Source organism: Prionailurus viverrinus, chromosome B1 (assembly GCF_022837055.1).
Source record: "Prionailurus viverrinus isolate Anna chromosome B1, UM_Priviv_1.0, whole genome shotgun sequence".
Lineage (NCBI taxonomy): Eukaryota > Metazoa > Chordata > Mammalia > Carnivora > Felidae > Prionailurus > Prionailurus viverrinus.
Window position 1 is genome coordinate 201,674,547 of NC_062564.1, and position 21,935 is coordinate 201,696,481.

Consider the following 21,935-nt stretch of genomic DNA (forward strand, 5'->3'; position numbering starts at 1 on the left):
CCAGCACCAAGCCCACCATCAGGGAACACAGGAAAGTTGGGGGAGGGGGAGTGCTGCCGGCAGGACTTGGATTGGTGGAGGGATAGAGGGAGCAGAGGGCAGGTCTTGGGAGCCCAGAGGCTCTGCTACTGACCAGCCATGCGATGTATGATCCTGGGGAGCCTCTGGTTCCTCAGCAATTGGAGGGAAGCCCCCTGGCTGGCCATGGCATTAGGAAGATCCCTGGAGAGATAACACTAGCCACCTTCCTGTCCTAAACGTGGCCAAGGGCGGGTGAGACCACCCCCAGCAAGGAGGCTGGGAAATGATCCTGCTCACAGTGGAAGCATGGCCTGAGCGCACTCTAGACCGCACTAAATTCTGAATGTGGCTCCTCTGCTTCCCGTCTCTCCAGGAATCCAGACTTCCGGTTTCGCTGGCCTGGGCGGGACAGGCTCTACAGGTGGTTCCTATACTTGTGCGGCCTGGGCTGGGAGCCTCCCACCTACAGCCGGCCTCCTCCAACTTGAATATGTATACGGATTCCGGGGGTGTCGCTTTGAAACGTAGGTTCTGACTCAGGAGACGTGAGGGGCTCTGCACGTTGAACCCTGGTCCGCGTGAAGGATGCCAGTGCCAGCTGGCCCAGTGACAGATCACTCAGCTCTACAGTCATGGGTCTCGAACTTCCCGGCATGTCAGAGTCTCCCCAGGGAACCGTTGACATGTGGATTCCTGGGGGAGGGTAAGGCTGGCGTGGGCGGTCCTGCGGTCACCCTGTCCCAACAGTCCCAGGTGGGGCCGCCATACTCCCGCATGCTGCTCTTCTGTGACTGGTGCAGTGGCTGCCCAGAGTTTAAGTCACCAGGTGCTGCAGATGCCCTGAGGGCACAGAGTCTCTGGAACACTCACCCCGGTCTGCGGAGGGCAGTTCTCAACTGTCAGTGGCACGTGTCTATCTTCCTGGGACCCACAAAGGGTGATAGGGCCCCTTGATTCCTTGATTTTGATAATATTGATTTGAGTATCGATTCCTTGATTTTGATGAATATCTGAGCCAAGGGATTGGTTCAGTCCTCTGGTTACGTTTACCCCACGCCAGCCTGCCGAGAGTTGGTATTTCTGTGCCCCACCCCAGCTCATCTGACCCCCCCGGGTGGACAGCTGGTGATAGTGGGACCATAGTTCGGACACATCACTGATTACATCCGTTCCCTGTGGCTGCTGTAACAAATTGCCGCAAACCCAGGGGCTTAAACAGCAGAAGTGTATTTTGTCACAATTCTGGAGGCCGGAAGTCTGAAATCGGTGTCACGGGGCCAAAATCCAGGAGAATCCGTTTCTTACCTCTCTTAGCATCTGGTGGCTACAGGCTCTCCTTGACTTGTGGCCGCATCCCTCCAACCTTCAAGGCCAACATCTTCGTATGTCTCCTGGTCATCTCCATGTCGCCTTCTCTGTGAGTATGGTGGCCCCCCCAGCCCCGCCTGCCCATGCCTCTCTCCTGAAGGATACCTGTGATCGCATCTAGGGCCTGCCTGGTAATCCAGGAGGACTGCCTCACCTCCTGTGAGCACAGCATATGTAATCCAATCACATCTGCAACCACCTTTCCCCAATAAAGTAACATTCACGGGTCCCAGGAAGGAGGACCTGTATCCTGGGGGCTCATTTTTGGCCTGGTGCACTGATGGTCTGAGAAAGCCCGCAACCTAGCTATCCTCCAGAAGACAGCCCACCAACCTCCTTCTTCACTTTACTTTGTAGGTTTGGCCTGCAGCCAATGCTTGGAACTGGCAGGAAGTCAATAAACATCTGTTGAGTACATTGAAGGGGCTGAAGCAGCAGTAGAGAAGGAAGTGTGGCAAAAGCAGCAATGCAGATTGGGAGAGCAGGTGGAAAAAAAAATCCAAAGGCGGCTGGTGGGACAATGGGACTGAAGTGTGGGAGGCATATTTAGATGTCACACTGGAGAGTTTGGCCACTGTCCTGAAGGCAAGAAAGAGCTCCTTACGAGGTCTTAGCACAAGGTGACTCATTCATTCATTCATCCAACACACACACATACACACACATTCCAAAGAGAGAGAGAGAAAGATTTCTTTCAGGCAATCGGTTCATGTGGATCGTGGGGGCCGTCAAATCCAGTCTGCAGGGCAAGATGGCAGGCTGGAGACCCAGGGAACAGCAGATGCTGCAGCTCATACCCGAAGGCCATCTGCTGGCAGAACTCCTTCTTCATCAGGGGACCTCAGTCTTTCTCTCTTAAGGACTTCAACTGATTAGATGTGGCCCACCCACACTGCAGACAGAAATCTGCTTTCCTCAAAGTTCACTGATTCGCATGTCACTCTCCTCTAAAAAGATATCTTCAGAGCAACATCTGGACCAGCGTTTGATCAAAGCTATTGCCCACGGCCTTGCCCGTGCCACGTATTAAAGTAGCACATCACAGGGGCGCCTGGGTGGCTCGGTCGGTTAAGCATCTGACTTCAGCTGAGGTCATGATCTCACGGTTTGTGGATTCGGGCCCCGTGTCTGGCTCTGTGCTGACAGCTCAGAGCCTGGAGCCTGCTTCAGATTCTGTGTCTCCCTCTCTCTCTGCCCCCCCCCCCCCACCCCACTCGCAACTGTGTCTCTATCTCTCGAAAATAAGTAAAACGTTAAAAAAAAGTTTGTTGTTGTTGTTTTTAAAAAAGTAAAGTAGCACATCACATAAAATATAACACATCACAGCTGCCGTCTTTCTGGTACATTCAGATTTATGACTTGAATCTTTGTGGACTGCACCTTGCACCATTACATAATAATCCCTCTTTGGGGCGCCTGGGTGGCGCAGTCGGTTAAGCCTCCGACTTCAGCCAGGTCACGATCTCGCGGTCCGTGAGTTCACGATCTCGCGAGATCTCGAGTGATCTCACGTGAGTTCGAGCCCCCGTCGGCTCTGTGCCGTGGGCTCAGAGCCTGGATCCTGTTTCCGATTCTGTGTCTCCCTCTCTCTCTGCCCCTCCCCCGTTCATGCTCCGTCTCTCTCTGTCCCAAAAATAAATAAACGTTGAAAAAAAAAATTAAAAAAAAATAATCCCTCTTTGTTCTTGTGAACGCTTTCTGCCTTGAATTCTTCCTTACACGATACTCGTTTGCTGTGCTTATTTATTTTTTTAATTTCACTTTCAGTTGCTGTGCACTTTGGACCTCTATTTTTCATCCTTTGGGGGGCATTCCTTGCAAATCGCACTTCATCACCAGATTTGTATTTTTACCCCAGTCTTACAGGCTTCGATGGGAAATTCAGCCCATTCACATTTTTTTTTAATTTTTTTTTTCAACATTTTTATTTATTTTTTTGGGACAGAGAGAGACAGAGCATGAACGGGGGAGGGGCAGAGAGAGAGAGGGAGACACAGAATCGGAAACAGGCTCCAGGCTCCGAGCCATCAGCCCAGAGCCTGACGCGGGGCTCGAACTCACGGACCGCGAGATCGTGACCTGGCTGAAGTCAGACGCTTAACCGACTGCGCCACCCAGGCGCCCCAGCCCGTTCACATTTTTTATGAAAGTCAACGTGCATGGTTTTATCCATTTCTTCTCGTTTTATGTTTACTTGGACTAAACTTTGTTGCTGTGGCTATTTTCTCCTCCCCTCCTTCCTTAATTTTGCTTCCCTGCTCATTCTCTCCACCCACAACCTCCCCCTACTGATGCAGAAGGTCTCCTCTGCTTCTTTTCTCTTTCAGCTCCTGATAGTCATAATTAAACCGACACTCCCCCGGGAACGTGTGAAAAGTAAACGGAGACAGCACGCCCCCCACAAGATTGTTCCTTTCCCACTCCCTCCGCCCCCAGTGCGGGCACCAGAACGGCCCTCCCTCTCCCCCACAATCAGATGTGATCTCAGGATGTCCGACCTCTGCACCCCACCCCTTCCTCCTTCAGGTCCGGGGGTGGCGGAGATTGAGTCTATTTTTACTCCCAGATGAATACCAGTGTCCCTTACACCATGTGGCATATGCTTCAAGAATCCTTACTTAGCAATTATCCTACAAAATCCCAGGCATGTTTAGATTCGATCCCGTATCTTGCAAGGGTCACTGCCAAACCACCATTTCCTGTTCCCGGCTTCTGCTCTATCCTGAGAGGCTCTTGTGTGGCTGATCCACCTGGGGGGAGTGGGGGGACGGACTTCCAAGGGGAAAGGGGAGCCTCTCCACCTCTTGCAGTCCTGCCCCGTGGGATACTTTATTTCTTATTCCCCAACAGAGGAATTCCAACACAGCAGTGGGGACTCCATCATGGACCGTGATCAGATCATCAGGGTCCCTGGACATTGTTCCAAACTCCCCTGGGAATGGGCACTAGCCAGATTCTCCTGCCTTCGATGCAACTGGTTCTTTCTGGAATTCTGCAAGACATTCTCCCTTTGGACTTGGAGCCTTCCCAGCAGAGTTTCAGACGGAGACACGTTCCTCTGGCGTTTCTTTCACTCGTGTCTCCCCCGCCCCAGCTCCTTTTGGCGCCCCGAGCGGTGTGTGTGCTGTGCCTCCTGGAACTGCCCCACAGCCTCTCGGTTTTCTTCAACCAACAGGGGTGGACGACAAGCCATTTACGTCCCTGTAGACAACAAAGAAGGAGCTGGCAAGGCCCTCCCATGTCGCTGAAGGAAGGCTGTCTGCTCTCAGCCTCCCAGGTGTGAGCAGGGCTGCTGGCTCCCAAAGGTGGGCTGCACAAGCCTTTCAGGCAGCCCCCCAATCCTGCGAGCTGAAGGAGAGGGCAGGCAGTGAAGACGGTGGGCTGGAAATAAAAAAAAAAAACAAAACAAAACTCATCTCCTGGGTTTTCAAAGAGCCGAAGGAGCCCAATAGATGAATAAGAGAGGAGATGCTTTTCAAAATGAAGAAACAAAGAAAGTCTAGCCTCACTAGTGACTGTGGAAATGTAGACTACAGAGGCAATGAGACCATTTATCATTTACTGTAGTAGGAAGGGGGTAGAAAATTCTCCATGCCAGTGTGCACCCCTCAGAGGTGAACTGGAGACAGCATGGAGGCATTTGTTTTGGTAAAAATGTATCTCATAGACCTGAAAAAGCCTATCAGGATCAGTGCTTCTGTTTCTAGGACTTTGTCCTTATGAAACAGACATGCGCAGACACATGCGAGTGTGATCACGGGGCCTTTGGGAAGCCCCTTTTCCAATACGCATAGACCCCAAAACGTGAACAGTAATGGTCTTTGAAGGGTTTTTTTCTTCTTCCTACGTTTCGGAATTCTCCAAATTTTCTGTAATAAGAGGCGAAATATTTCCGCGTGGCGTTGGGCAAGTGACTACCTATGTCCAAACCTCAATTTTCTCATGGATAAAAACAAGCCCCATGCCACCTTCCTCAATCCCACCCTCATTAGAGGTGTAGTGAAAAACCTCAAGGTAGGCAAGCGCCCCCCCCAAACTGAACCTGGGTGCTGCTCTGTGCCCATTTCCTCCCCTCCCCTGCGAGCCTTAGATGAGATGGGGTCACACACAGGGGGGCAGCTGGAGAATTAGATGAGGTGACTGGTGTGAACCACACACCTTTTGACGCAAGTCCCCAGGGCTGTGTGTTCACTAATACAGAATCCATCTCCCAAACCATCTGGGATCTTTCCCGCCAACATGTTGGTAACACATCTCTGGCAGCCACACTGAGCGGATTTCTGTAATGATATGCTAGGACAGACACCCCAGGTTGGCTGTGAGGACCAGATACAGAGAAGACACGGCCAAGGGGGCCACCCGCCAGGGCCTCGTATTCCCAAGGGCCTGACTTAAGGATAGACCTTTACCCTCATCTCCAAACGACACCTCTCAGACATAGGACAGGACAGAAAGAAGAGGGTTTCCAAACTGCCTGAGCCTCACACATCACCCCACCCAGGGCTGATACATTTTCTTAAACGAATCCTACAATTACTTTGTGAAAAGCGTGCTATGTTGCATTTAATTTCGTGCATTTAAAGCTGTACTTGGTTACTTGTACCAGATTTTCTGTCCCTACTGCTAGATCTGGGGAGCCCTCTATCTCTCTCTCTGGCAGGGCTGGAATTAAGGCCTCTGGCTCATAGCAGACACTCCACTGTTAATTAGTATTGCAGTAACAGTGATAATGCATCTGGGGCCAGAGTAGTGGGTGAAGGGTGTCCCGAGTCTAGTCCAAGGGTCCAACCACCTGTTAACCACTAAAGGCAAGGGGCCTGCCTCTGCGACCAAACACCTTGCGGGCGGGGCCCGGCCGAGGCCTTGGCGGGGAGGGGGCGGGGCCACGACGGGGTGGGACGGGGCCGAAGCCGACTCCGCTCGGAAACTTTCGCTGTGGGCGGGTCGGACCCGCCCCCCGGCTCCCTCCGATCGCGCGGCGCCAGGGGGCGGTCGGCGGCAGCCCCGGCGAGGCGCGCCGTGACTGGCGGAGGCGTGCGGTGATTGGCAGGCGTGCCGGCCGCATAGAAGACAGAGCAGGAGCCGCGTCTTCCGAGCCGCGCCGGGAGTGGAGCGCGGCCCGCGGCCCCGCCCTCGGCCCCGCCCTCGGCCCCGCCCCTCCCGCGGAGGGCGGCGCTCGCCGGCTCTCGCCGCCGCCGGAGTCGCTCCCTCCGGCCCGGCTGCTTCGCTCCGGCCCCTGGGCGTCCGCCTCCTCGCGAGCAACTTTTCGGTGGGCCCGGAGGCCCGAGGGCGTCGCGGCGCCGCGTGCAGCCCACTCGCGGCCGGGTGAGTACTTCGGAGTGGGGGGCGGCCCCGCGGGGGCCTGGAAAGAGAGCCAAGAGACGCCGCCCGCCTGGGGCCTCAGTTTCTCCGTCTGGGCGACTGCTCCCAGCGCCCCCCACAAGTTCCCCAGAAGGTAGAGGGCCGGGGTCCCGCCCCGCTTCACGGCGACCGCTCCACGGCGACCACTCCCCGGGCTTGGGTTGGGTCTTCCTCGAGGGGTGCGCGCCCCCTCGGCCGCAGCCCGGCGTCCCGGGAATCGCGGGGCCCCGCGGGTGGCCGAAGGCACCCCTGCCCGCGCCCCGCAGCGCCGGTCCCGACGTGCCCCGTCATGGCCCTTCCCCCGCGGCCGGCTGCCGGGCTCGGCGGGTCCCAGGGCGGCCCTGGCTGCCCGCCGGGACGCGGGGGGTCCAGCCCGCACTGGGGAGCGGGCCCGCCGGAGGGGGCAGCCCCTGGGTCAGGCCGAAGCCCCCACAGCCCACTTGGAATCTGTGTCGCGCTTCCTCTTCCCCTGGGGCTCCTCCTCAGTAAGCGGGGGAGGGGAGTGGCAGCCCTGGGTCCTGGCCGGTGCGAACCCGGCGGGGGGCCCCACCTCGGCCACATTACTTTCTGTTTTGACAGATGGCAGCTTTCTGCGGAATCTCGCCCTGCCCTTTTGGATGTGATGGAGCCATGCCCTCCCACCCCATTTTTTTGTAGTTGACGTTAAGAAATTCCAAGGAGCTAACATTTGTACAATATTTACACTACCCTCCCCCTTAGGCTTACGGGACTAGGCATGATGGCCCCATTGGACACATGGCGGAGCCGGGGCTCACTGGGGATTGGTGACCAGCTCAGGGCAGGACCACGAAGAGCGCAGGGGAAGACTTCCGCCCCAGGCTGCACTGAAAGCAATCCCAGTTCTGCCTCTCCTCACCTTGGACAGTGACCCCTGGCATTTGGCCTGTTTATAAAGGGCTTTCCCTCCCGCTGGGATCTAGCCCTGCTTGCAGAGTGCCCTGGGTACCCTCTGTGCTGGACGTCCGTTCTCACTGCAGCCCTAGTGAGGGAGCCCGGAGGCCACACTTACCACCATCCAGGCCCGGCCCCCATGTCTCCAAGAGGCCGTGATTCTCACGGGAGCCCCAGAGTGTCTGACCAGGGATTTAGACGAAGTTTCCCCTGTATAACCTCTCCTTTGCTGTGACCCCCCAGCCCCCAAGCACATGGAGCTTCGAGCACAGGGAAGGTTGCTGGGAGACCACATCGCACCTTCTTTCCCAGGATGAAGTGTGTGGAGGGCTCCCTACTTAATACCTCACCAGCCCCTCCCAAGCCAGGGCTGGACAGGCCTTGGGGGCTGGTCACAGAGGGGCCCCCAGCTCAAGAGGTGCCTGAGCACTGGGACAGAGACCAAACCCTGGCGCACGATGGTGGTGATAAGAAGAATCACAACAGGGAAGGAGCCTTATGCTCCTTTATATGGCTCCTGCCCTCTCGCACATCCCCGCCTCAGAGAGTGGCACCACTGCTGTGGCCCCCGGCCACAGACCAGGCCACTCTCTGCGCCTCCACCCCTCCCATTGTGTTGGTGATACTCCCGCCTCTCCTGGGTCCAGAACCACTCTCCGATAACCTGCTCTGGACCGGGCCTTCTTACCTTGCCCTGGAGAGTCGCCCAGCCCCTTCCCTGGTCTCCCCATCCTGTCCCCACACAGCCCTGGTGGTTCTGTAACTGTCACTTTCCTGCTCGTCACTGTCTCGTACTCCTTCTGGCCCTGGACCCAGCTCTGGCTCCAAAACCTGGCACTCATTCAGGCCCTGGGAGCCTGCCCTAGCCGCCCACACAGCTTCTTCTCATTCCTGCACCCCATCCCCAAGCAGTCACTTCCCAGCCGCCTGCACCTTCCTGGTGACATTGCTGGTCACTCTCACCCCACCCCATCCCCACCGCCTTTCCTCCTGGGCAGTCCCCTGTTGGAATGGCCACATGCCTTCCTTCCTCCTTCCTTCCGCCCTCACCTGGCTCACACCTGCCTGCTTTGAAGGCTGAGTCGATCCCTCCCCTGACTTCCAAAGCGGAGTGAGACCCCCACCTTGGGTGCTTATAGCCCCAAATGCTGCTCTGTCTTTGTGGTTGTCTGTCGAGGTGACCTCCTTCCCACTGGGCGTGAGCTGCTGGAAGGCCAGCCCTACGGGGGTCCTCTCTGGGGCGGGGAGGCCAGCTCAGTGCCTGGCAGGGGATCCGCCCACCACCCGTGTCTGCTGTCCCCCTGGGGCCTGGTGTGCCGTGGGGGCTCGGCCACCGGGGAGACATTCATAACTGTCCTTGATCAAGGACTAGGATATTCCCAACTTGACTCCCACTTTGTTCCTGTGCATTTGGCACGTTGAGTGGAGCTGGAATGTTCCTTGGTTTGGCCCTTAATACTCTGGGGCAAAAATAGGTATCTGGGAGCCTCCAAGGGCTTTGTGCCCTTGTCTTGAGGAGTAGCCCAGTGCCAGGGGCTGGGCTCCCAGACCTTGGGAACCCCTGGGTCCTTTTGCTTGGGGCTCAGTCGCAGATGGGTTTTAAAATCTATTTTGTCTTAATTTCAAGAACCTTATTATTATAGGAAATTAGAGAAATACATTGAGAAAAAAGTCTAAAATAAAACCAGTCATAATCCTTCCCCCCAGACAGAGTCAGTGTTGACAGTTTGGGGGCCATTTTCTTCCACGTCTTTCTGCAGGTAGGTTTTGGTGTCATTCTAAAGAGACAGGCTGATTCTCATGCTGTTGTAAATCCTGCTTAACAGTGTTATACCAACACTTTTCTTGCCTTTAAGCATTTATTTGTACACAGGGTCGTGGGTAACGTCTGTATAGGACAGCACCGCGCTGACAGGTTGTAATTTTCAAAACTGGTCTCTCTGGATGGGGCCTGATGTCTGCCTGTGTGTGAAACCCGTGGGCATCCCTGCTTACTCTCCTGGGCTGGGGCTCTAGTGTGGAGGCTTGAGCAACTTGAAGGCTTCCCGTGGGGGCTTGTTCCAGAGGTGGGGCCTGCCCCCCGGGAGAGCAGAGGGGGGGCCTGCCTGCATAAGGACTAGAGTGTTTGGGGCAGAAGACCACACGTGGTCATCCTGCTCTGTGTCTCAATAGATGCGTGGTCCGTGCAGTCCCCTCTGGGGGTGGGAGCTCCTCAGCCCAGCTCCTTAGTGCTGGAATTCGTGTTTTGATGGGATAAAAATATGCCTCGGTGCTCACGTGGAAAGAATGCCAGCCACTCTGCTTTTTTGGAGCTGACACAATGACAGGTTCCAAGCTCCCGCTCTGGCCATCAGGTGGCAGTTGGGCTTGACTGGTCCCACCAGCAGGCAGGTTGGAGGAGTCTTGGGACCGGGGCCCAGCTGGAGGATGATGTGCCCGTTTTGCAGTCAGGACGCTGGTGTCTGGGGGGGGAGGGAATTGCTTAGAGTCACAGGGCAAAAGGTCCTGAAAGCTTCTTGCCCGGCCAGCGCACCTTCCCTGAGGCCAGGCTGCCTCAGTGTCCCTTGCACCCTAGGCCCCTAACATGTGTCAGGCAAGGCAGCAGCTAGTCTGAGTGGATGAGGTCCAGCTCCTGCCTTCCGGGCTGCTAGCATCACGGGAAAGAAAACTTGTCAAAGAAGGAAGGACCAGGGGCACCTGGGGGGCTCGGTCGGTTGATCATCTGGCTTCAGCTTGGGTCATGATCTCATGGTTCGTGGGTTCGGGCCCCGCATCGGGCTCTGTGCCGACAGCTTGGAGCCTGGAGCCTGCTTCGGATTCTGTGTTTCCCTCAGAGTCTCTCTGCCCCTCCCCCGCTCACGCTCTGTGTGTGTCTCTCTCTCGCTCTCAAAAATAAATAAACATTAAAAAATTTTTTTAAAAAAGGAAAGACCAGACACTTGTGGGGGGTCCTTCCACCAGGAGATGGTCTGTGATCCTTCCTGTGACCCAGCCATGGCAATGAATTGTCTCCTGTGCTTTAAAATAACAAGACTTCTGATCCCAAAAGGGCTTGACCAACTCTCAGAGACCCTGAAAATTAATTTTCTTTTATTCATTCATTCTTAGTAACCATTTTACTTGAAACAGTCATCTTGACTGCTATATGAGGTGCATAATACTTAGCCCGCAGGCCAGCCAGAACCTGTGTTTCCCTGGAACCCCTTTCATAATGTGTTTTTCAACTGAATATGCCTTTGTTCAGCACCTGAGAGAACTAGCTTGTTGATTTGTTGTTTTTCAATGCTTTATAGTTTGCAGATTACTTTCTCCTCCTTCACACCCTTAGTCCCCATGGCACCTCTACATGGAAAGTGTTATTCTTATTTGACAGATGAGGAAAAACTGAGAACAGGGAGGTTAAGTAGCTACAGGTAAAGGGAAGAACTGGGATTCACTCCTCATGTGGCTTGGTAGTAAAGTCGTGTCCTATTGGCTGCGGACAGAGCCGTCCCTCCAGACCTGGGGCGTCCTGGTAGGAGGGGGAGTGTTACCCGAGACAGGACTCAGCAGAGGCAGCGGGGAAACTCCCAGGAAGGAGGCACGCTGGCCTTGGCTCGGATGTCCAGTGCTGGGGGAAGGGGCTCTGCCAGAGCGCAGGCACGGGGTCAGGGGGAGGCGGAGGACGGCTTTGGGGGCAGGGGAGAGGGAAGAGAAGGCGTGGCAGGGGCCGGATTTTGAAAAGAGGCCTCATTTTCAGAGACGGGCTTTGTGGATTTGAATTCTGACTCCCACACGGTGAGCTGTGTGGCCTCTAGCAAGGTGTCCCGTTTCTGGACCCGCGTTTTTCCTCATCTGCGAAATGGGGTGAGGGTCGAAGGATGAGCCCCTTCTCCATCTGTCCCACCTGGGTAGCAGCGGTGCCCGCCTCACGGGGCTGTGCGAGGAACCCCGAGAAAATGCACGGGAAGCGTTGAGAACAGGGTGTGCTCCAGACACATGTGCGTTCCCGTCAACGACCCGGGTGCCCCGGCGTAAGGTGGCCGTCGTAAGATGAGCTGCACTCTGCCATTCCAAGAAGGTGGCACTTGATTCTGGGGGTAGCCAGCCAGGCGAGGTGGCTCGGTAGGACGTGGCCCGGTGTGGCCTAAAGAACAGACTTGTTTGCTGTCTCGGCAGGACTCTGTTCTGTGTCCCAAGTCACCCGCCGGTCTCCCCGCCTGCCGCTGGCTACGTGCTCCCTCGGGTCTGTGCGCGCTGAACAGCGAGTTTCCCGGAACTTGCCTCTTTGTTTGGTTTCCCTGAAGCCCGGGAGTTTGGAAGCCACACCAAGCGCATCGATGTCCAGGCAGAGTCACGTGGCTTGGCCAGGCTTTTGTTTTGCCCCCGGGGGATGTTTTTAAATAAGGACTCTATCCCTCTGAGGCAGGAATGTCCAGATTGAAATCGGTGGGGTTGTTTGGCGGACACAGATCCCATCTCCCGGACCCATTTGTGGCTGGGGACAGGGCAAGCACGGCAGTGCAGACCCCGGGAACAGGCCACCTCCACCCTCCTTGGGACAACGGTCTCCGGAAACATCCGGTGAGCATCTACCCTGCAGGTGCTTGAGGCTGGGTGTTTGGGGACACCTGGCCCCCTTGTGCAGCCTGTAGTCTCTAGCCTCATCTCGTCCTCACGGCACCCCCTCACTTTGGGCGATTGTCCCATTCATAGTGGAGGAAACTGAGGTGCGGGGAGGGGCGTGGCCCGCTCAGGACCGTAGAGCGGGGGGGGGGGGGGGGGGGGGGGCAGAATTCCATTAGCAGAAGGGGGTGGATGTGGTCTTGAGTCCCGGGGAGGGTCACGACATCTTTTTGGAGTCTGAGGAGAAGCCTCGCCAGATCCCCCCACTCAGCACACACATAGACCCCATCAGGGCCCTGTGTCCCCCTCAAGTCTATCCAGGGCACTGGGTCGAGGACCCTGGGGCACCTCCCAGAGCTTCCTGCTCCCTGCCCCGTGACTTCCGGTTGCCCTCGGTTGTGGCGGTGCCGGTTTCTGCCTTGCTGCTCAACAGCACGTGAGGTCCCTTTCCTGGACTGATGGAGCCCGGCCCCCTGCCACGAGGTGGCTGTAGGTCTGTGCTCTCCGGTCTGGGCCGGTTTGCCCCCTGTCCCTAGGTGCTCCCCTCTGCTTTTTAGGGTGTGTTCGTGTCTGGTGGCACTCAGGCTCCGCGGTTGTCCTGTGGTTCGGGCCAGCACGGATGGCTCTGCGGTTGGGCGGGTCTGACTGACTCCCAGCTCCACGGGCGTTTCCCTCCCCTACAGAACGTGAGGTGGCCCCTACCCCACTTCCCTTTTCTGTCCCTTCTCTGGCCAACACTCGAGGCCCGAGCAGGCTGGGCCTGGCCCGCCTGGCGTGTCTTACCCTCGGCTTTTCTCCTCCGCAGGATGGACCCCGGCGCCCGCTCTGCGAGCCCCTCTGGCCCACAGCCTCCACCACCGCTGCAGCCCCAGGCCCGTTCGCGGCTCAATGCCACTGCCTCGGTGGAACAGGACGAGAGCGGGGTGCCCCGAGCCCCTGGACCCCAAGCGGGACGCGGACCAGATGTAGGAGACACAGCTGCCCCAGCCGTGGCCCGGACCCCGAGCCCTCGGAGCCAAGAACGAGCGGACAGAACAGGTAAGGGGTGGGGCCTGGAAGGCAGCAGCCCTCCGCACACGTGGCTCAGGCGCCCTGCGCGGTTCTCCCTGTGGAGCAGGGCCCTCGGGCTCCCACCCGCGCGGCGGGCTTTGCTCTTGGTGCGCAGACGTCACGCTTCCCACCTGATGGCTCACCCTCGGGGCTGGCGCCGGTCCCTCAGCAGGTCCTGTGGGTGAGAGGTCCTGCTCTCGTCCCGCACGGCGCTCAGGGAAGCCCATGTGGTCCCCCGGGCCCAGTCCCCAGTGCCCTGTGGACCATGGTCTCCCATCCCCAGGCTGGACAGCTAAGGGCCGCCCCCCTCCCCATTCTTGGGCTCCCCCTGAGGTTTTCATTCCCCGAGGCCTTCCCGGAGGTACCTCCCGGGGGCAGAGGTGAGCCGGTGTGCAGGCCTCGGTGGGACCAGATGGTTGGCCGTGGTGCTGGCTGTCTCGCTGACCTTGGGGAAGGGGCACTAGCCCTTGGGCCGTCCTCCATCCAGCTCCCGCTCCCCGAGTACGGCCCTGAGTGGGCATGGGTGGCACCCGTGGGTCAGGTCTGCCCCCGACTCCAATGAGCCCACAGTCTGGTGGAGAGCAGAGGGAAGCATGCGGCCTGGGGAACACCGAGGCGGCCCTGGGCAGAGAAGGTGCCCGAACAAGAGGTAGGTGGGAGGAGAGGGCATGGCGGCCGAGAGAGCCTGGACCTCCGGTGACGGTGGTGAGGTTGGGAAGGGAGGGATGCGGGGATAACGCTCATCTGGCCTGTGATGGAGATACACTGGGAGGGAGCTGGGGGCAGGACTGGTCACTGGGCCGGAGCACAAGCCTCGTCTGAGACGTTTCTTCACGCTCTGGAGGCTGCTGTGGGTAGGGACGGCCGTGCGTCACCGTGAGCTTCGTGGACACTCAGAGGCAGGAGCCCCAAGCCTCTGGCTCCGATGTTTGTGGCGAGTGTAGCTGCTATCAGCTCTGTTCTTTCTGGTACTTTACCCCGTACTTTGCAGCGCGTGTCTCACTCCCAAAGGAACCAACCCCTCCACCTAGACCGTGCGCTCGAGCACAGGTGGGGTCATGGTCATGCTGTCCTGCTCAGAGCGCCAGGTCCCGTTCCTTGTCTTCCTGGGGTACCGGCCCCTCCTCCCTGCACACCCAGACTGTTCTCTGTCCCCCAGGGCGGCCTCCAGGCCTCCCCATCTCCCTGTGCATGTGGGAAGCTCCGCCCAAAATGTGCCTTCACTGTCTCCACCTGCTGGAGTCCTACCCGGCTCTTAGGGGCGGCTGCCTCCTATACTTTCTGACCTTGACCCACAGCAGGAAGTACACGAACCACCCTTACCTGACCTGCGTGCCTGCACACGCGTGTGTGCACGTGTGCACACACACACACACACACACACACACACACACCCAGTGGCAACAGAAATTTCCAAAACACCACTTTTCTCGCTGCGCGTGCTGCAGTCAGATCGTGTCCTTTCTCTTCCTTTGATGTAAAAGCAAACGCCGCTCGTGGGCAGTTAAATGGATTTCGGGATTTAGTGTGTCGAGACAGGCCTGCATTTTATAAAACGCTTTCTGCAGTTTGACTCCGCTGCCGGTTCTCTGTGCACATTTCCAGGCCGGGACTCCCCGGGGCACGTGTCTGCACACGAACCATCACTTGTTGTCGGGGCCCTGAGGCGCCCCGGGCAGGGCCAGGGCCTGACTCTCACGGTGGCGCACCCCCCAGCCATGTGCCCTTGACGGAGTCGGGAGGCCACGGCGAGCCTGTTCCTGCGTCTGAGGAGTGGGCGCGACCTCGCCAGCACGTGGAGTCCTGCCGGGACCTTGTACGCCGGGCAGACCGTCGTCAGGCCCCGGCGCGTGCAGAAGCGTGCTGGCGGGTCGGTGCAGGGCCGAGTCCGAGCCCGTGGTCCCCCCGGGCACCCCGTGCCGGTGCACAGCGACCGTCTGTACCTTGAGCTGCAGCACAGTCACCAGACGGCCCGGCGCCCCGGCTCCCTCACCCAGATCCTGTGCAGACCTCCTCCTGGGGGGCACCTGCTATTTTATGATCCCCCATTGAACCCCTCTTTGGACTGGTCTTCACGTTGGCTCGGGCCGTGTGTGTGCACCAGGCTTTTTCTCTCCCCCAAGGGAAGCTTGTTGTGCCGCTAACTGGGTGTGTGCGTGTGTGTGTGCGTGTGTGTGTGTGTGGTAGGGGGTGGGGGCTCTCTTTACCTCCTCTGTCACCGCCGGTGGGTGGGATGCTATGACCTCGCTCCTTATTCCCAGGCTGCTGAGGTGAGGCTTCATCCCCCAGGTGGTCTGTGCGAGCTAAGGAAGTCCAGCTGTCACGGCCCCCTGGCCACACCTCACCTCCCTTTCTCATCTCACCCAGGCTTTGTCATTTTTCTCTTCCTCTGGACAGGTCACCGCTTAAGTAGACCACCCCCAGCTCGGCCATGCTGCCCGTGCGGAACCCCCAAACCCGCCGTGAGCACCTGCTGTGTCTATCTGTGTGTGCCACGTAGCCAGCCCTGTCCGCAGGGCTTTCCGTGGGCCACGTCTGACCCCTCACAGCAGCCTGTGAGGGAAGTTCTGTTATCACCCCACCTAGAGGGGAGGAAACTGAGGCACAGACTTGCCCAGGTGACCCACTGCTGTGTGACGGGTGCACAGGTGACCCGAGTCTCCTGGGTTAACACCAGCCCCGCCCAGCAGAGTTCAAACTCTGGTTGAAGCAGGCTTGAGCTCCTCGTACAGTTCACGCTGGGCCAGTGCCTGCTTTATTCCAGAAACTCACCCGGTCCTTGGGCACTTCTGATCTTTGCAACTCCTTGAAAGATCACCCGGTTCTCCGCTTTGACTCCAAGGCCTCTGGGCAGGCAAGGGGGCTTGACCCTGGGATCTCAGCCACAGATGCCTCACGGCTGCAGGGCACGGAAACCAGGGCTAGAAACACACTTGGTTTTAATCTGAGTGTGCAAAACAGCCCCAGGAGGGCGGAGTCGAGACTGCAAATTTCAGGTAGGAGCCAGGAGATGGCTATCCACCCCCAAGCGGGTCCTGGGCAGTCTCACGGCCTTGGGGTCCCAGCCCCCACGTGCTGCTCTGAGGCGGATGCAGCGGGCCCTGCCCTGCTGGCCCTGCGCAGCCCAGACGGCGCCTGCCCCTGGAAGGGCTTTGTGGGCACATTTCGGTGGATTCCCTGACCTGTGCGTCTGCAAATGTGTGACGCGCATTAGTTAGGTAACACCGACAGTAAGAGTGAAAGTGACACGTCCCGTGCTGGGTACGCGTGAGGTTCTCTGCCTTAGCTCACTCGCTTCTCAAACATTTTCACGAGAAAACCTAGGGGAAGAGCGGCAGTAGATACCCCGAGGCCCCCAGCTGGTGAGGGGGAGGTTCAAACATACTCTGTGACTCTGCCTACCCGGGGGTGGCAGGCGGGGCCCTGCCGCGTGCCCCATGCCTTCAGGCCGTCTCTTCAGGGTGCCCAGGGCAGGAGCAAAGCAGAGACCTCTGGGCTGAGGCCTGGGTGGTCTCCGGTGAGGACAGAGGGGTCCGCCCCCCAGGAGCCCTTGGGCCACGGGGAGACAGAAGCAAACAGTAACGGTCCTGGCGGGCAGGCACCATGCTAGGGAGAGCTGACGTCATGGGGACCCGGGGAGCACGAGACACCCTTTCTGCTGACCTCGGTTTGCGGCGGGTCTCCAATGGGACCGCCAGCCCTGTACAGCCTCCCAGCTACGGGGCCACGGACGGGGGTGCTGGAGCCCTTGGGCACCCCAGTGTTGACGGAGGACCTGCCCAGTGTGGGCAAGACAGGAGGGGCTCTGCCCTCCAGGGGGGGTCCTGGGTGGGTAAATGAAGAAGGGTCAGCACAGTACGGGGCGTGTTGGATGCTAGGCCCAGGGCAGGGATCAGAGTGCAGGGGCAGGGTGTCAGCCACGTGAGCCCTTGGGGGTCGTGATAAGGAGAAGGGTGTTTTAGAGGGCATTGGAGGGTTTAAGACCTGCACGAAGCCAGGCTGGCCCCCAGGTCTCTGGCTGGGTGGTGGGGTCCAGAGCCGATGGTCTGGTCTGAACCAATACCGATGTGGGACCATGAGCAGAAGCAGAGTGTCGAGGCCCTGCCATCCCAGGGACAAGTCACGGCAGTGGACCACATGGGTTCAGGCTCTGCTCGAGGAGCCAGCCACTGATAACTGAGGAAGTTTTCTGCACACATCGTCTCGTTCTGATCCCGATTCACGCCCCGGTCTCTCTGGACGCCCCACCTGTGCTGTGACCCCCTCGCTGTAGGATGTCCTGTCACAGGACGGCAGGGGCAGTGAGTCTCTCTTGGGCGCGGTGGTTTCCTGAGACCTTTGGAAACTTGGCAGTGTGCCCTTAATCGGTCACCTTTAACCACCCACTTATGTCCCAATCCTCAGGTGTCACCTCCTCCAGGAAGCAACCTCCCACTGCACCCCCCCCCCCCCCCCGCCACCATCAGGCGACACCTCCACAGCCTTGACCTTCCGGCCTGGACCCCTGCCTCAGCTCAGCCAGCCCCAGGCAGAGACGGGGTGGCAAGGATTTTTCACCATTTGTTTATAAGAATCAGAGTCAGCATCACAAAGGCTGATGAGATACCCTGTTGGTGCAAGACAGCCCCCACTCCCTGGGTATGGGACACCCCCTTGGCTTAGGACAACCCAGCCACCCCAGGTGTGGGAGCTGCGTGGCCTTGGACAAGTCTCCCTCTTGCTTCAAGGGGACCCAGCCATCCTGAGTATGGGCACCTGTTGGGGCGGGGCGGCCACAGCAATGATGTGGACACACGACGAGGACACACAGTGTCCTTGACTACAGGGCCCCCGTGAAAGGCGTCCTGAGAGGACCAGGGCGTCCAGGAGGCCTAGACTCGTCGGGGTGGGACTGGGGAGGTGGGATGGCAGCAGCCGCCCAAGACAAGAGCTTTGGTCGTTATCGTTCCTGCAGGCGTCAGGTGGCTCCTCTCCTAAGAGCTCTGGGTGTGCATTCCGCAATTCAAAACTACTTCCGCCGCAGACCTTGCTAGCAGCCTTCGTGAACGAGGCTGCCGGCCGTGGGAGCGCTTCGTGCACAGGCCTCCGTGCTCGCAGCCGGGGTCCTGATGCTGTCCAGAGTGGACGCCAGACTTGCTCACCACCCTCTTTCCTTTCTGCAGAGCACCTGCTCCAGCCGTGGGGGTGCGGGGTGAGCTCATTGCAGTCACCGTGCCGAGCACGGGCTGTGTCCCTGCCCTGGCATGTGCGGGGACAGGAAGGCCGCAGACCCTTCGGCGATCCTTCCCTCGGCAGCCCCCACCCCCTCATCCCTCCATCCTGCGCCGTGTATCCAGTCGCGCTGTCCCACGCTGACCGGAATCTGGGGATGGGTCAGACCCACTGGACGGATCGTCCCCACGAAGGCTGGTGGGAGCTTGGAGACACCGTGTGGACACTGCATCCCGGGTTGCGGAGGGAAAATAGCAGTGGGCCCCGCTGGGAAGAGGGGACGGCATCCTGGGGGCTCTGCTCACCTCACCATCTCCGGAGAAGATGAAGGGTCACGTACCAGGTCAGCAGGGCACGGGGTCTGTGGGCACAAACAACGAAAAGACGGGGGTGGGTGTATACGTGGGTCTCCGTGGGCTCCGGCAGAGGTGTGCAGACCTGCCCAAGGCCACGCGGCTCTTGCTGCTTCGTGATAGGAAGCTCTTCAATAGTGAGTTCGAGCCAGGACCCCTTCGGTCGTAAGTGACACAGAAACACAGCGTAAATGGACGTAAGCGAGAAATCAGGAGTTGAGAAGAATTTCTCAGTCCCGTGGATCTGCAGAGTGTAGGCCGTGCTGGCTCTACACGTGGCTGGATGCAGGGGCTCAGAGGACGTGATCAGGAGCCCCAGCTCCACCCTCCCTCCCTCTGGTGTGCTGTCCTCACCGGGCGGCCTTCCGGGGCTCCCGGGGGGCATCCATCAGCCGAGTCCTAGCGGAAGGAAGCCTGCTCCCCGATAGTTCAGCACAGACCCCGCTGGCCTGGCTTGGGTCTGTGTCCATCTCTGAACCGGGTGTTGTGGTCAGGGAGACAGAGGCTTCTGATGGGCCAGGAGGGCATGCTGTACCCACCCTGCATTGAGGGACAATGCCACCGGACCTTGAGGACTGAGATGGGGAAGGGTGGGTACCCAAGAGGGGCATCAAAGTGCTACTATCAGAGAAAGACAGGAACGCGGGTCGGACATGCACAGAATAGTGTGTTTCGTGGTCTGTGGTCCATGCTGACTCAGCCAGCTTCTGGGGGTGTCTTTTACGGGGCTGAACAGTAAGCCTGTGACCTGTGGGAAGGCTCCTACTTACATGGAAAAAGCCAGAGCCCTCTGATGGGTCTGCAGCGTGGGCCCAACACTTGAGTGGTAGAGAAGTATTTATGTCAGTGCCAAATGGGAGCTGGAATAATAAGGTGTGGCATGTATTTCAACGAGACTTCTCGAAATGTCAGGCTGTGAGTAACTTCTGTGAAAAATTAATCACGGACAGAATCTTTGTAGCCAACAGATACATGCTCGAGTCTTCTATATCCTGATTAAGGCACAAAAAGAATGTGGGCTTGTGAATTCGGTTAAGAAAAGTTTTGAACTTGTGGGAGGCGCCCCATGGGCGCTATGGTGGGAAGTGCAGTGTCACTGAGGAGCAAAGGCCCTGGGGTCAGCTGAGAGGTGGGGAGCATGGACAGAAAAGAAACTTACATTTTGGGAATGCTGGCTCTGACCCAGCCACTTCATACGAAGTATCTCGTTCTTTATAACCGTCCTGTTGGATGGATATTAACGATGAGGTTGGAAATAACTGGCTAGGTCACACAGCACTTTGACGTTGAAGGCACAGTCACACGCAGGTTAGATTTCTCTCCACGCCACACTCCTTCCCTGGGAGCCTGCAGGCTTTGTGTCCTCCTGTTCTGGGCCAGAGAGCGCATCCAGGGGCTGGAGGGGCTGGGACAGCAGCCAGAAGGGAGAAGTGACCTTGCTGGCTAGCTCAGGAGGCGCCAGGGTCCTGGCCGTGAGGGCAGGCAGGGTGGGCGTGCTGAGGCCATTGCTGGCAGGGTCCCCGGGGACCTCAGGGAGGAAGTCCAGTCCGAACTCCTCAGGGAGGGTATTTTCCAACCGCCCACCAGGAGGGCGATAGTGTGTGTCCCTTAGCGTGAGGTCTTGAGAAGAAGCCTCCCCTCTTGGAGCTGTGTCCTCAGTCCCCTGTGCCTCTCTGCCTTTGAACCTGCGGGCCGTGTTGGCTCAGACCCCTGTCGCATCCCCCCCGGAGTCCTGTGGCCCGTGGACTCGGGTGCCCGGAGTGCAGCAGCCTGTGGCCTTGGCTGACACAGGCAGAGCTGGGAAAGGCCTGGATGAACCAATCAGGAAGGCTGGTCATCGGGTGTTGTTACTGGGGACCATTTTTCTTTCCCTTCATTCTGCCTCTCGTTTCCAGAAACATCTAGAGAGTGAGGAGGCTGTCGTGTCTAATAAGCACCTGCTGTGAAGTCAGCAGTGCTGTGGCCGCATCCCGCGAGCTACTGCGAGGTGTCTTATGCCTGCCAAGGTGGGATGCGGGGTGAATGGAGGCGGGAGAGGAGCCGGACGTGGGCCCCCGAATATCGGTTGCGGAAATCAAAGACAGGCACTGGTAAAAAAGGATTTGTTTTTAAACTTCTTATTGTCATGCTGCCGACTGCTGGAAAGGTTGCGGTGACGTTGGTATGGTTCCATGACGCTGTGTAACTTGGGGTAACTTTTTGGAGACTAGGCTGCAGCGTGAGCCGTAGCTGTTTGGGCCTTGGGCCTAGGATTCAACCGAAAGGCCTGTGCCAGGAGAGTAACCCCCAAAGGAAACACATACACGGAATGGTTTGTGGCACCGTTTCATAAAATTAGGGAGTATTGGGAATAACGTAAGGGCCCAGTGGAGTGGAGGGGCCCGGTACCCTGGGCGTGTTCCTCCGACCGGATCTCTGAACTGTGGCAATGCTGGATTTCACCACAGGGTAACACGGGAGATCGGTTACGATTCACTGTTGTAAACGTGTATATGTCAAAATGTGCGTGCACAGATTGTGACCCCCAAAAGTCGGGTGTATGTAGACGACAGTCTTGGAAAACATGGATTTGGAGTGTTTATTGGGGCACAGGTGTTTATCTGGGTCAGGGGCTTTCCCGCTGGAGCCCTGGGATCTTTCTGGAGCCCCAGTTCAAGCAGGTCTGCCCTCAGGCGTGGCGGTGGGACTGGGGTCAGGGCCCCCATGTCCTTCCCGCCGCTCTGAGCCGCTCCTGAAGACCCCCGTCCGTGGCAGGTTTGCTGTCCGTGCTCTGGGGCTGTCTGCATCCTGGATGGCAGCTTTCTGGAGTGTTCTCTCCACGTCTGGCCTGGATTTCCACAGAGCTACCCCGGGTCTGAGCACATTCTCGCAGTCCCCTCCACTCCCAACGAGCGACAAGGACCGGCCTCGTGACGTTCTGTCTGCTTCTCTTCTGTGCTAAAGGGCCCGTGAAGGGGGATGTGGAAATGCCCTTTGAGGAAGTCCTGGACAAGGCCAAGGCGGGGGACCCCAAGGCACAGACTGAGGTGAGGACGGCGTGTGGGTGGGAGGCTC

The 21,935-nt window shown here is 58.2% G+C and overlaps 1 protein-coding gene across 2 annotated transcripts in view; it reads left to right on the top strand.

Annotated features, from left to right (window-relative positions):
* Positions 1–6,575: 6,575 nt before the first annotated feature.
* WFS1 (wolframin ER transmembrane glycoprotein) overlaps positions 6,576–21,935 on the top strand; it is a 29,860-nt gene continuing 14,500 nt past the window's right edge. Inside the window, exons 1-3 of one of the 2 annotated variants that reach the window (XM_047856379.1) lie at positions 6,576–6,714; positions 13,073–13,305; positions 21,825–21,907. In XM_047856379.1, coding sequence (XP_047712335.1) covers positions 13,074–13,305; positions 21,825–21,907 — 315 coding nt within the window. In that variant the 5' untranslated portion in view covers positions 6,576–6,714; position 13,073. Of the gene's footprint in view, positions 6,715–13,072; positions 13,306–16,163; positions 18,872–20,776; positions 20,972–21,824; positions 21,908–21,935 lie in introns of those variants that run through there. The other variant, XM_047856380.1, reaches the window with a different exon arrangement.